The sequence below is a fragment of the Bombina bombina genome, chromosome 2, assembly GCF_027579735.1.
Source record: "Bombina bombina isolate aBomBom1 chromosome 2, aBomBom1.pri, whole genome shotgun sequence".
Taxonomy (NCBI): Eukaryota; Metazoa; Chordata; class Amphibia; order Anura; family Bombinatoridae; genus Bombina; species Bombina bombina.
Genome location: NC_069500.1, coordinates 1,356,805,925 through 1,356,821,125, shown reverse-complemented (window position 1 = coordinate 1,356,821,125; position 15,201 = coordinate 1,356,805,925). Strand labels below are relative to the sequence as shown.

At 39.2% G+C, this 15,201-nt stretch overlaps 1 protein-coding gene across 3 annotated transcripts in view; it reads left to right on the top strand.

Moving 5' to 3' along the window:
• RNF103 (ring finger protein 103) overlaps nt 1-15,201 on the top strand; it is a 152,060-nt gene that overhangs the window by 35,937 nt on the left and 100,922 nt on the right. The window contains exons 3-4 of one of the 3 annotated variants that reach the window (XM_053704278.1): nt 10,320-10,435; nt 11,699-13,662. The exons of 1 other annotated variant lie outside the window; for it this stretch is intronic. In XM_053704278.1, coding sequence (XP_053560253.1) covers nt 10,320-10,435; nt 11,699-13,229 — 1,647 coding nt within the window. In that variant the 3' untranslated portion in view covers nt 13,230-13,662. Of the gene's footprint in view, nt 1-10,319; nt 10,436-11,698; nt 13,663-15,201 lie in introns of those variants that run through there. One more of the 3 variants, XM_053704280.1, reaches the window with a different exon arrangement.

Sequence of the window (15,201 nt, the reverse complement as noted above, 5' to 3'; positions counted from 1 at the left end):
TCCTATTATCAAATTTTCTTCATTCTCTTGGTATGTTTATTTGAAAAGTAAGAATGTAAGTTTAGATGCCGGCCCATTTTTAGTAAACAAACTGGGTTGTCCTTGCTGATTGGACAGCACCAACAAACAAGTGCTGTCCATGGTCTGAACCAAAATTTGCTGGCTCCTTAGCTTAGATGCCTTAGTTTTCAAATAAAGATAGCAAGAGAACGAAAAAAATTTGATAATAGACGTAAATTAGAAAGTTGCTTAAAATTGCATGCTCTATCTGAATCGTGAAAGAAAAAAATTGGGTTCAGTGTCCCTTTAACGCTCATGAGATTTCATAGTAAACTTCCCTAGACTGAATAGGGAAATAACATGAGAGTGCACATGGCTCAATCCTTCGGCTGTCCCGGGACAGACATACTGATTTGCTGCTTAGAAGTCCTTTACAATGGGATGTGGCTACTGAGGAACTTTTGAGGTAAAATATCTTTTTTGTTTACATAGAGATGTTCAGGTGATATTTTCTAGTCTGCTTTTTACAGCTATGCTGCATCACTTTCAAGTGTTTAAATATTTTGGTATCATGGCCCTTTAACCTTTTCAATAAATATATGTGCAGTGAATATTTTTTTATCCGTTACTTATTATTATTTCTACCATTATTATTAGTAGTAGTTATTTTGTATTTTAATCTGTAAACGCTTTGCTACAATGATACATATATTTAACTGATTACATTTAATTTGTGTACAGGTTTAATTCAACTATATTTAGTTTTCTCTTGTAAGATGTATCGAGTCCACGTATTCATCCATACTTGTGGGATATTCTCCTTCCCTACAGGAAGTGGCAAAGAGAGCACCCACAGCAGAGCTGTCTATATAGCTCCTTCCTTAGCTCCGCCCCCAGTCATTCTCTTTGCCTGCTTAACTGCTAGGAAGGGTAAAGTGAGTGTGGTGACAAAAATGTTAGTTTTTATTTTCTCAAGCAAAAGTTTGTTATTTTAAATGGTACTGGTGTGTACTATTTACTCTCTGGCAGAAACGGGATGAAGATTTCTGCAAGGAGGATGATGATCTTAGCATTTTGCAACTAAGATCCACTGCTGTTCTCACAAGGGTTGAAGAGTACAGGAAAACTTCAGTTGGGGGAACAGTTTGCAGGCTAAACTGCATTAAGGTATGTCCAGTCTATTTTTTTCTAGACAGACTGTGTTATTTCTAGAAAAGGCTGGCAATATCCCCATGAGGGAAAGGTAAGCTGTATTCAGTAAAAGAGGAATCCAAGCTTGCATACAGGTCTCATAGTTACTGGTGACACTAATAGGAAAAAACGTTTTGGTTTAATTACAAATAAAACGTTTTTTGAGGGACTTTAAGGGGTCTTTGTGGCTTGTTTAAGGGTTATTAACCCACATGGCTAGCTTAAGAAACACTCTGTGGTGTTTCTTTTAGGCCCCATAACATCGAGTGAGGTGGGAGGGGCCTATTTTCAGTTGCACAGTTTATTTACCTCAGAAGCATCCAGCTACTTCTCCAGAGATTCCTGCTGTATTTGAGGGCTGTAAAGAGGTTTTTCCCCACAAATCGTTCCTAAAGGGCAGGTAGGCGCCACAGCAGAGCTGTGGCAAGGTGCTGAACGTTATTTTACCGGTTTTGAAGTTTTTTTCAATCCGGTTTTTACATTAAGGGGCTAATTGTTTATTTGCATAGTGGTGTAAAGTTACTAAGGCTTTATGATGCTACTGTAAAAATTTTGTTTTGTTTACTGCTTTTTTACACTGTTTTGCAGAGTTTGTGCAGCTTTTTTTTCTCTTAAAGGCACAGTACAGTTTTTGTTTAAAGTGTTATTTTCTTTGATTAAAGTGTTTTCCAAGCTTGTTTGTTTCATTACTAGCCTGTTTAACATGTCTGACACCAAGGAAAATCCTTGTTCTATGTGTTTAGAAGCCATTGTGGAACCCCCTCTTAGAATGTGTCCCACTTGCACTAATATGTCTATAAATTATAAAGAGCATATTTTGTATATGCAATAGTGAAAGACAGCACCTTTTTTTTTCTTTCCTGGGGCACAGGAAAGGGTTAGCCAGACCCCAATATGTATTCAAAAGAAGTAGTTTTCCAGCCTTCAGTTAGATTTTAAAAAGACCTTTATTAATTTCTTACAGGGTCCATCATATCAACCAACTGGTTGGTTGATATGATGGACCCTGTAAGAAATTAATAAAGGTCTTTTTAAAATCTAACTGGAGGCTGGAAAACTACTTCTTTTAAAGAGCATATTTTAGCACTTAAAAATATTGCAATAGATGATTCTCGGTTAGAAGGAAATGAGGGTTTAGCATCTAGCTCTCCTCAAGTGTCACAACCAGTAACGCCCGCACAAGTGACGCCAAGTACCTCTAATGCGTCAAATTAATTTACTTTACAAGACATGGCCACAGTTATGAATACAACCCTCACAGAGGTTTTCTCTAAACTGCCTGGTTTACAAGGAAAGCGTGACAGCTCTGGGTTAAGAACAAATGCTGAGCCGTCTGACGCTTTAGTAGCCGTATCCGATATACTCTCACAATGTTCTGAAGTAGGGGTAAGGGATTTGTTATCTGAGGGAGAGATTTCTGATTCAGGAAAGACGCTCCCTCATTCAGATTCTGATATGACGGCCTTAATATTTAAGCTTGAACACCTCCGCTTATTGCTCAAGGAGGTATTAGCTACTCTAGACGATTGTGACCCTATAGTGGTCCCAGAGAAATTGTGTAAAATGGACAGATACTTAGAGGTTCCTGTTTACACTGATGTTTTTCCAGTCCCTAAGAGGATTGTGACTATTGTTACTAAGGAGTGGGATAGACCAGGTATTGCGTTCGCTCCCCCTCCTGTTTTTAAGAAAATGTTTCTCATATCTGACACCATACAGGACTCGTGGCAGACTGTTCCTAAGGTGGAGCGAGCTATTTCTACTCTTGCTAAGCGTACAACTATACCTATCGAAGAAAATTTTTGTTCATCAAGGTTTTCTTCTCCAACCTTTTACATGCATTGTTCTTGTAACTACTGCAGCTGCTTTCTGGTTTGAGGCTCTAGAAGACTCTCTCCAGGTGGAGACTCCATTAGAGGATATTATGGATAGAATTAAGGCCCTTAAGTTGGCTAATTCTTTCATTACAGATGCCGCTTTCCAAATGGCTAAATTAGCGGCAAATAATTCAGGTTTTGACATTTTAGCACGCAGGGCGTATTGGCTTAAGTCCTGGTCTGCTGATGTGTCATCAAAATCTAAGTTGTTGAACATCCCTTTCAAAGGAAAGACCCTATTCGGGCCTACACTGAAAGAAATTATTTCAGACATCACTGGAGGGAAAGGCCATGACCTCCCTCAGGATAAAACAAATAAGATGAGGACCAAACAAAATAATTTTCTTTCCTTTCAGAACTTCAAAGGTCCCGCTTCAGCTTCCCCTTCAGCAAAGCAAGAGGGAAATTCTGTCCAATCCAAGTCAGTCTGGAGACCTAACCAGGCTTGGAACAAGGGTAAACAGGCCAAGAAGCCTGCTGCTGCCTCTAAGACAGCATGAAGGGGTAGCCCCCGATCCGGGACCGGATCTAGTAGGGGGCAGACTCTCTCTCTTCGCTCAGGCCTGGGCTTTAGAAATTGTGTCCCAAGGATATCTTCTGGACTTCAAAGACTCCCCCCCCCAAGGGGGAGATTTCACATTTCTCAATTGTCTGCAAACCAGACAAAGAGAGAGGCGTTCTTACGCTGTGTAGAAGACCTACATACCATGAGAGTGATCCGCCCAGTTCCAAGAGCGGAACAAGGGCTAGGTTTTTACTCCAACCTGTTTGCGGTTCCCAAAAAAGAGGGAACCTTCAGACCGATCTTGGATCTCAAAATTCTAAACAAATTCCTCAGAGTACCATCTTTCAAGATGGAGACTATTCGGACTATTCTTCCTCTGATCCAGGAGGGTCAATATATGACTACCGTGGATTTAAAGGATGCGTATCTACACATCCCTATTCACAGAGATCATCATCAATTCCTCAGATTCGCCTTTCTGGACAGGCATTACCAGTTTGTGGCCCTTCCTTTCGGGTTGGCCACGGCTCCCAGAATTTTCACAAAGGTGCTAGGGTCCCTTTTGGCGGTTCTAAGACCGCAGGGTATAGCAGTGGCGCCTTATCTAGATGATATCTTAATTCAGGCGTCGACTTTCCAGCTAGCCAAGTCTCACACGGACATCTTGTTGGCTTTTCTGAGATCTCAAGGATGGAAGGTGAACATAAAAAAAGAGTTCTCTCATCCCTCTCACAAGAGTTTCCTTCCTAGAGACTCTGATAGACTCGGTAGAAATGAAAATATTTCTGACGGAGGTCAGAAAATCAAAACTTTTAATCACTTGCCGAGCTCTTCATTCCATTCCTCGGCCATCAGTGGCTCAGTGTATGGAGGTAATCGGACTCATGGTAGCGGCAATGGACATAGTTCCTTATGCCTGCCTACACCTCAGACCACTGCAACTATGCATGCTCAAACAGTGGAATGGGGATTATGCAGATTTATCTCCTCAACTGCATCTGGACCAAGAGACCAGAGATTCTCTTCTCTGGTGGTTGTCTCAGGACCACCTGTCTCAGGGAATGTGTTTCCACAGGCCAGAGTGGCTCATAGTAACGACAGATGCCAGCCTGCTAGGCTGGGGTGCAGTCTGGAAATCCCTGAAAGCACAGGGCTTATGGTCTCGGGAGGAATCTCTCCTCCCATAAACATTCTAGAACTGAGAGCGATATTCAATGCGCTTCAGGCGTGGCCTCAGCTAGCTGCGGCCAAATTCATCAGATTTCAGTCGGACAACATCACAACTGTAGCCTATATCAATCATCAAGGAGGAACACGGAGTTCTCTAGCGATGATGGAGGTAATCAAAATAATCCGATGGCGGAGGATCACTCTTGCCATCTTTCAGCAATCCATATCCCAGGGGTAGAGAACGGATTTCCTAAGTCGTCAGACTTTTCATCCGGGGGAGTGGGAGCTCCATCCGGAGGTATTTGCCCAGCTGACTCCGCTATGGGGCTCACCAGAATTGGATCTGATGGCGTCCCAACAGAACGCCAAACCTCCTTGTTACGGGTCCAGGTCCCGGGATCCCCAGGCGGTACTGATAGATGCTCTAGCAGTGCCCTGGTCCTTCAATCTGGCTTATGTATTTCCACCGTTTCCTCTCCTCCCACGTCTGGTTGCCAGAATCAAGCAGGAGAGAGCTTCGGTGATTCTGATAGCGCCTGCGTGGACACGCAGGACTTGGTATGCAGACCTGGTGGACATGTCATCTGTTCCACCGTGGACTCTGCCAATGAGGCAGGACCTTCTAATCCAAGGTCCATTCAAGCATCCAAATCTAATTTCTCTGCGTCTGACTGCTTGGAGATTGAATGCCTGATTTTATCAAAGCGTGGTTTCTCTGAGTCGGTCATTGATTCCCTGATTCAGGTTAGAAAGCCTGTCGCCAGGAAAATCTATCATAAGATTTGGCGCAAATATCTTTGTTGGTGTGAATCCAAGGGTTACTCATGGAGTAAGATTAGGATTCCTAGAATTTTGTCCTTTCTCCAAGAAGGATTGGAGAAGGGATTATCAGCTAGTTCCTTAAAAGGACAAATATCTGCTTTGTCTATTCTTTTACACAAACGTCTGGCAGATGTCCCAGACATTCAAGCGTAAAACTTTAGTCAGGCCTTGGTCAGAATCAAGCCTGTATTTAAACCTGTTGCTCCACCATGGAGCCTAAATTTTGTTTTTAATGTTCTTCAAGGGGTTCCGTTTGAACCTATGCATTCCATAGATATTAAGCTTCTATCTTGGAAAGTTTTGTTTTTAGTAGCTATCTCTTCGGCTCGAAGACTTTCTGAGTTATCTGCTTTACAGTGTGACTCACCTTACCTAGTTTTCCATGCAGATAAGGTGGTTTTGCGTACCAAACCTGGGTTTTCTTCCTAAGGTTGATATCAATCAGGAGATTGTTGTTCCTTCTCTGTGTCCTAATCCTTCATCAAAGAAGGAACGTCTGTTGCACAATCTTGATGTGGTTCATGCTTTAAAGTTCTACTTACAAGCAACTAAAGATTTCCGTCAAACATCTTCATTGTTTGTTGTTTATTCTGGTAAACGGAGAGGTCAAAAGGCTACGGCTACCTCTTTCCTTTTGGCTGAAAAGCTTCATCCGTTTGGCTTATGAGACTGCTGGCCAGCAGCCTCCTGAAAGGATTACTGCTCATTCTACTAGAGCAGTGGCTTCCACATGGACTTTTAAAAATGAGGCTTCTGTTGAACAGATTTGTAAGGCAGCGACTTGGTCTTCGCTTCATACTTTTTCCAAATTTTACAAATTCGATACTTTTGCTTCTTCGGAGGCTATTTTTGGGAGAAAGGTTTTAAAAGCAGTGGTGCCTTCTGTTTAGGGTACCTGTCTTGTCCCTCCCTTCGTCCGTGTCCTAAAGCTTTGGTATTGGTATCCCACAAATATGAATGAATCCGTGGACTCAATACATCTTACAAGAGAAAACAGAATTTATGCTTACCTGATAAATTTCTTTTTCTTGTGATGTATCGAGTCCACCGCCCGCCCTGTCTGTTTAAGACAGGTAGTATATTTTTATTTAAAAAACTTCAGTCACCACTGCACCCTATAGTTTCTCCTTTTTCTTCCTAGCCTTCGGTCGAATGACTGAGGGGCGGAGCTAAGGGAGGAGCTATATAGACAGCTCTGCTGTGGGTGCTCTCTTTGCCACTTCCTGTAGGGAAGGAGAATATCCCACAAGTATGGATGAATCCGTGGACTCGATACATCACAAGAGAGAGAAATTTATCAGGTAAGCATAAATTCTGTTTTTTTTATTAACTTTTATTAGCAATATATATAATGTTTAACACAAATTTAATAAGAAAATGATTAAGAAACCATTCAACATGTCAGCAATTCATAAAATAACAATAAAAAAAAAAAAAGGAAAGGGGTCGATCATAACCATATTTACCTTTTTTTTTTATTACAAAAATAAATTTGTTTTTAAATTATTATTAGGATAACGCAAGTTTTATAATTGTTTTCTGTGTAGTTTACATCCATTAAAGGGACAGTCTACTTGATTTTTTTTATTGTTTAAAAAAGATAGATTACACCTTATTACATATTCCCCAGCTCTGCATAACCAGCATTGTTATATTAATTTACTTTTTACCTCTAAATTTCTGCCTTTTTCTAAGCCCCTGCAGGCTGCATCCTTTTCTCAGGGCATTTTATAAACTTTTCACAGGCAGATGGTGCTAGTTCATGTGTGCCATATAGACAGTTGTGCTCAATCCCTGTGACTGAAGCAGAACCAATTGGCTAAAATGCAAAATTGTAAATAGCACTGAGATAAGGGGGCAGTCTGCTGAGGCTTAGATGCAAGGTAATCACAGAGGTAAAACGTGTATTACTATAAAAGTGTTGTTTATGCAAAACTGGGGAATGGATAATAAAGGGATTATCTACCTGAAAATGTTTATTGTTTAAAAAGATAGACTGTCCCTTTTAAAGTGAATGTAAACATGAGTGTATTCGCTCAAGTCATAGGATATAATTTACAAAAAATAGTGAGACTTTCATTCATGAAATCGGTAATTTATCCTGATCTTCTTAGATTTTTACATTTTAATGCCGGAACGATAAGCGCCGTTCCTCCGCCTGCCATAGTCCTCAGTTGATGGATTACGCTCAAGTTTATCATCACTTTAAATAAATACCTTTTAAAGATTTTTGTTTGTTTGGAAGTGAAATGTGACCTTTGTGTCTAATAGTAGCATTTTGTTTGTTGTTTTCCCTCATTCAGAGGAGAATTGCCTTGTATTTTAGGGCTGTGAGAGACTGCACACTGAGTGGCGCTTGTGCTTTATGCAAGACAGGATTGTTTTCTAGCTGTTGCTCATTCTTTGAGCGTATCTCTATATTTTTGTTTTTTTTAACGTGATTGCTCATAAGATTGTCACTTTTTCTCTTTTTGCACACTTCATATTTATTACATTGTGTTTGCATCAGTTGTTGTGAAGCCGTAGTTACAGCTGAACACGTGGAGTTCTCAATATGCAAAAATTAAAATATATATTTACCCTGCAGTTGCACGTACTTGTCGTGTTGTCAGGGAGTATGAGAAATGTTGTATTTAATGAGAGAGTGAGTTATGGCACGTGCAGCCTTGTCCTGAAAAGTCATTATATGTGTGACAAGCATGTTTATAGCTCCTATGACTATTACGTTCCTGTCTTAAGTTTAGATTGATGATTAACTGGAGCATGATGGGAATACTGGTATTAGGGGCAGAGGTTATAAGTATTGTACTGTTATTGGCAAAACGTTCCTGAAATGACCAATACTCAATGTAGCTATTTTGATTAAAGTGATATTTAACTACTGAGTACAACTATAGTAGCAGGCTACTATTCACCATGTTATTGGCTTTCCTCCTGAGCCTGCTCCTGTCTTCAAAGTTCTTGTTCTTTTATTTTAACCCCTAACAATTATCAGTTAGTGAAGCTCTGCATCTTCACACTGGGAGCTGCCATCTTGGAACTTATATTTGTTTTTAAACTGTACAAAAATGTAACACTATTGCTATGTTATGTGAGATAAACTGAAGGGCAAGGTACAATTATGTAAAAAGCCGGTAACATCACAGGTCTGTGCACTGCTTCTGTCACAGGATGCAACAATGCACAAGCTACAAGATGGCGGCGCCCAGTATACAATGCAGAGCTTTAGCAGCTGGATGTTGTAATGAGGTAAAATAAGAGAACAGCTTTAAAGAGGTTGCAGGTACAGGAGTGAAATACAATAGTATGATGAGTAGTAAGTTACCTGTTACTGTAGTTGTACCCAGCAGTTTAATGTCCCTTTTAAGACTCTAATACATTGTAAAATAGCCTTGTTTTAGATAGGGGGAAAAAAAAAAGCCTCAGTGTACCCTTAAAGGGACATTAAACACTAAATACACGCTAGATAGAATGATGCATTCAAAGAAAAGATTAGTCCATGACTAACATGTAGATGTATTTTTTAAAGTTTCATAAGTTGTTTAAAAAGTGACAAAATAAGTGTAAAGTTTTAGTGTCTATAAAATACTGGGAGCTGCCATGTTGTAACTTGTGTTACCTTCTCTGCTGTGGCCAATTAGGGACAGTTATACATAGGTCAGAGTGTGCAGCCAATGGTTGTGCTGGATTTAACAGTGTTCTGCACTTCCATTTCTAACAGGAACTGAAAAGCTCACAATTTCCGAATGGAATTACAGGCAAAGAGGGCAAAATAAATAATGAAAGTATATTGCAGAGTTGTTTTATATATACAATTTATCATTTTATATTACCATCTCAAAGGTTTAATGTCCCTTTAATGAGATCACTTAAGAGTACTTGTGTATTATACAGAGTTCACCTATGCATTTAATATCAGCTTAGTTTATGACCGCAGACACAAATGCTGCTCAGCTCCCTGTTTCATTAGATTCCTTGGGCTTACAATGGGCTGCCTCATGGCCAGTTTGTGGCTCTTCTCTTGGGCTAGGGTTAGTCTGCTTCACTGGTGAAATCTCCGCTCTAAAGGGTAAACCCTTCTTTGACGAATACATAGGGGACGTTTGTTATACCTCTCTAATGGTTTAGTATCAAGTTGGATTTTAGCTGTATCTTTACAAAAACTCTAGTCCTGCCAAACAGGATTTTTTTGGTAGAATTCTGGGGGGTAAATGTGTCAGATTTACCTTCTGGGAAAAAAAGAATTTCCATAAATGTTTGAGTAGCTACACACATTACATCTATTTACCAGACAGGAACTGTAAAGTCAAAATGTAACATTCATGATTCTGAGAATGTAATTTTGAACAACTTTCCAATGTGTTTCTATTATCAAGTTTGCTTTGTTCTTTTATTGTCATTTTGTTAAAGAGTAAACCTAGGTAGGCTTTGGAAAAGCAATGCAATACTGGGAGTTAGGCGAACACCTCTGGGGAGCCAATGACCAGAGACACATGTGCAACCACCAATCACCAGCCTAGTAGTTTTTTAAAATTGAATGTCCTATCTGAATCATGAAAGTGTAATTGTGACTTTACTGTGCCTTTAAGGCCTTCCTTCATTTGGTGGTTAGTGGTGCAGCACTTTTCTGTACTCACATTGGTGGACTATTAGGGATTATCTCTCTCCTATATGTGTTTCGGGGGGGGGGGGGGTTAGTAGTATATGGTGTTTTTACAAACAATTTTATTTTTATTATATTTGATAACTTGCAGGTGGTTGCAAATGACAGAAGTCCTCTTGTGAGCAAAGCCCACTGGGAGAAAATGGTGAAAAAAGTATCAAAATTTGGTATCCGCACAGGAACCTTCAACTGCTCCAGTGATCCTAGGTAAGTGAAATGTTATTGGACTTATACATTCGCTCATGTTATTGATGGTACTTTTACATTGAAGGTCATTTTCTGATGATGTGATCAGCAGTGCAGCATGTTCATGTGAAGTGGTGTGAAGCAGTATCCTACTGTGCATCCGCTGGTGCCAGTAATATTGCTGCATTCATATAGCTACTTCCATGATCAATAAAAATTAAAGTCGGAGCATAGTATTAAAGGGATAGCAAAGTCAAAATTAAACTTGCATGATTCAGATAGAGCATGTCATTTTAGACACTTTTTAAATTCACTTCTATTTTCAAATGTGTTTTGTTCTTTGTATCGCTTGTTGAAAAATAATTTGCACATATCCTACATTAGTGGGAGCAAGCTGCTGATTGGTACCTGCACACACGTGTCTCTTGTGATTGGCTAACTAGATGTGTTCAGTAGTGCAATGCTGCTTCTTCAGTAAAGGATAACAAGAGTCAAGCAAATTTGATAATAGAAGTAAATTGGAAAGTTGTTTGAAATTGTGTGTTCTATCCAAATCATGAAATAAAATGTTGAGGTTTCCTGTCCCTTTAACTATTTATTGTCTGATGCAATTTTTACTTTTAGCTTTCTAAACATTTTAACATTTGATATCTTTTTCATTAATATATGCCACGTATCTTGTCAGCATTAGCTTAGTTTGTGTCATACATACCACAGCTGGCACTTGGAGCGGGCATGCTTGTAGGATGTAGGTGTGCTGGGCACATACAGTAGCATATGTACGTATGCGTCTGGAACAGTAATAACATTTACTAGTAGCATTTTTGCTACTACTAGTAAATTGCAAAAAATTCTTCTATTCAGATCTGAAATGTACTCTTGCACATTTAAGTTTAAATATTCAGTTTAAGATTGTTCAGATTTATTTATCTATTAAATTAATTGCTAATTATTTTAGAATCCTAAGTCCACTTTGTATTATACCAAATAACCGTACTGGTTGCAAAATTAATTTGAACTCATTATCTTTTTTTATTCACTTAATTAGCCTGCACAATTAAAATTGTTTAGCTGTGGTGACCTAATTATCTATCGATATTCTATTATTATTATTTCTGTAATAACATCACTAGAACCTCACACCCAATTCAGAAAATGATCCTTTGTGGATCGGCACAAAAACCATTATAGCATAGCACAATATTCTTAATGCATATTTTGTTTGTTACAAATGTAAACATTTTATTACAGTTTTAATTATGCTCCTGTTTTTGGTTCTTTCAGGTACTGCAGGAAGAGAGGTTGGATCAGATCAACCCTTATCATGTCCGTACCTCAGACAAGCACTTCTAAAGGGAAAGTAATGCTAAAAGAGTACAGCGGGCGTAAAATTGAAACCGAGCATATTTTCAAATGGATTACTGCCCATGCTGCTTCACGGATCAAGACTATTTACAAATCTGAACATCTGAAAGATGAATGGAACATTAGTGACCAATACAAGGTCAAGCTGTTCCTGTTTGCAAACCTTGATCAGCCGCCAGCTTTCTTCTCTGCCTTAAGTGTTAAGTTTACTGGAAGAGTAGAGTTTATTTTTGTAAATGTTGAAAAGTGGGATAATAAAAGCCACTTGGAAGAAATTGGCATATTTAGGACACCCTCCTATGTTCTTAAGACTCCAGAAGGAATATACAAATATGGCAATAACACAGGAGAATATCCATCTCTCCGTGCCATGGATGCTTTTTTACGTTCATTGCAACCAGAAGTAAATGACTTGTTTGTTCTGAGCTTAGTTTTGGTTAATCTTATGGCGTGGATGGACCTGTTCATTACTCAAGGAGCCACCATTAAAAGATTTGTGGTTCTTATAAGCACTTTAGGAACATACAACTCCTTGTTGATCATTTCTTGGCTTCCTGTGTTAGGTTTTTTGCAACTGCCTTACCTGGATAGTTTTTATGAGTATAGTTTAAAACTACTCCGTTATTCAAATACAACCACTTTAGCTTCATGGGTGAGGGCAGATTGGATGTTTTACTCATCTCATCCTGCACTCTTTCTTGGCACTTACCTTGGTCACGGTTTGCTTATTGACTACTTTGAAAAGAAGAGACGCCGTAACAATGCTGATGAACTAAACGCCAATAACCTGGAGTGGTTGTCTAGCCTTTGGGATTGGTACACAAGTTATTTGTTTCACCCAATTGCTTCCTTTCACCATTTTCCTATTGACTCAGACTGGGATGATGACCCTGACTTGTTTCTTGAGCGATTAGCATTCCCAGATTTATGGCTTCATCCTCTTATTCCAACAGATTACATTAAGAACCTACCAACCTGGCAGTTCCAATGTTCCACTTCCAACACTGAGGACAGTTCTGAAGGATCACAAGAAAGTGATGAATCTGAGTCTGAGAGCACTTGCAAGAAAGAACTATTTGAACACGAAAGTAGTAACCTTAGTTGCACAGATGAATCTGCATCAGAATGCACTAACCACACTTGCTCATGTTCCAGCAAACCTAGGAACTGTAGCCCATATGGACCTCATTGCACAAAGAATGACACGGAACCAAACTGGCATGCTTGGCCAGATAATATGTTGCACTGTACGGAATGTGTTGTATGCTTAGAGAATTTTGAAAATGGTTCTTTACTTATGGGTCTACCATGTGGGCACGTGTTTCATCACAATTGCATAGTAATGTGGTTGGCTGGAGGGAGACATTGCTGCCCAGTCTGCCGCTGGGCATCATATAAAAAGAAACCTTGTGCACGTCGGCAGCCTTTGTTGACTAACCCCGTTTCCTAGCCCTGAGTATATTTCTGCCTGTAAGCTTCCCAGTCTGTAGCTGCTTGTATCTGTTAGAGACTTCAGTGGCTTAATGTCCAGTTCCAATCGTTGTACAGTGAACTAATATATAATATGCTGTCAACTCATTCTGTTGCGTTAAATGTGAATGCATATAAATTAACAATCACATCCTATTCTTATTTAAGTTTGCATTCTAAGATTGGTTAATCTTCATTTTTTACTTTAAAAGAAAATTGGCTGTTGATTATTTTATTACTTTGAATTACTACATAACTTCTTGTATTTTTTTTATATGTTGCTGCATTGTGTATGTTCATTTAGTCTGGATATATATATATGGTATGTCATCAATTTAAATAGATATTTGAGACACCTTAAAAACTAATTGTTTAAGAACACAGATTAAAAAAAAAAAATATCTGCTATAAAAGACGTATTTTGTTTTATTGTGGAAAAAAAAGCTCAAAAGCCATTACAGGAACATTTGTTCATTACTAGCTCAGAAGAAAAAGTTTTGATAACAACCTTTGTGTTTGATAACTTAGGGTAGATTCAAACGGCAATTAGTCCACTCCAAAACAAGCTGTAAAGTAAATGCAATCTGCTTTTTGTTATTACTTGTTATAATGTGCAGTGTCAGATTTTTATTTCTCTTGGTGTATTCAGTCCACGGATTCATCCTTACTTGTGGGATATTCTCAATCCCTACAGGAAGTGGCAAAGAGAGCACACAGCAAAGCTGTCCATATAGCTCCCCTCAGGCAAAGCCCCCCCAGTCATTCTCTTTGCCGCTCTAACAAGTAGCATCTCCACGGGAGGGTAAAGAGTTTGTGGTGTTAGATTTGTAGTTTTATTTCTTCAATCAAGAGTTTGTTATTTTAAAATAGTGCCGGTTTGTACTATTTACTCTGAGGCAGAAAGTGATGAAGATTTCTGCTGAGAGGAAAAAGATTTTAGCATGTTGTAACTAAAATCCATTGCTGTTCCCACACAGTACTGTTGAGTACCGGAGAACTTCAGTTGGGGGGAACAGTTTGCAGGCTTAACTGCTTAAGGTATGCTCAGTAATTTATTTCTAACAAGACCTGGTAATGCTAGAAGACTGACAGTAATCCCCATGAGGGAAGGTAAGCCATTTTCTGAGACACAGTATAGAAGGATGGCTTCAGTTAAGGGCTTAAATACTGGTAGACACTGTGATGGGCTAAATCGATTATTTTATTAATGGAATCTTATATTTATTTAAGTGTTTGAAACGTTGTAAACACTTTTTGGGGGTTTTATTTCGCCTGGCATATTATCAGACGCCTAGTCTGACTCGGGAAGGCCCCATAACTCTGGACTGAAGAGGGAGGGGGCCTCATTTTCACGCCTCAGTTGCGCAGTTGATTTTCAAGACAGCTCATGCAGCTTCATGTGTAGAGTCCTGAGAGTGCAGGAGGACATCAAGGAGGCTTATATTTCTGCTACAAATAACCCTAAGGGAAGGTAGGGCCGCAGCAAAGACTGTGGCACCGTGCTGTAGTGTGTTAAACCGGTTGTTTACTGCAATTTGCTCCGGTTTGGTCAATAAGGGGTTAATTGATTTGAAAATTTGTGTGCAATCATTTCAAAGCATTAGGATCATGTGGTGAAATTTTCATAAAGATCGGATGTTTTTTGGTGATTTGGAAAAAGTGTGTGCTTTTTATTATTTAAAGACACAGTAACGTTTTTTCAAAAAGTGATTTTTTTTTCTGTATTGTAGTGCTGTATAAGTCTGTCAAACATGTTTGAGACTTCAGATAGACCTTGTTCTTTATGTTTAAAAGCCATGGCGGTACCCCCATTGCATTTATGTGTAAAGTATGCTAAAACATCTAAGCATTTTAAAGACCATCCAGTGACACTTAAAAATGTAACCCAAGATGATTCTTTAACAGAGGGTAATGAGGATAGTCCTTCTTCCTCTCCCCATGTGTCGACACCA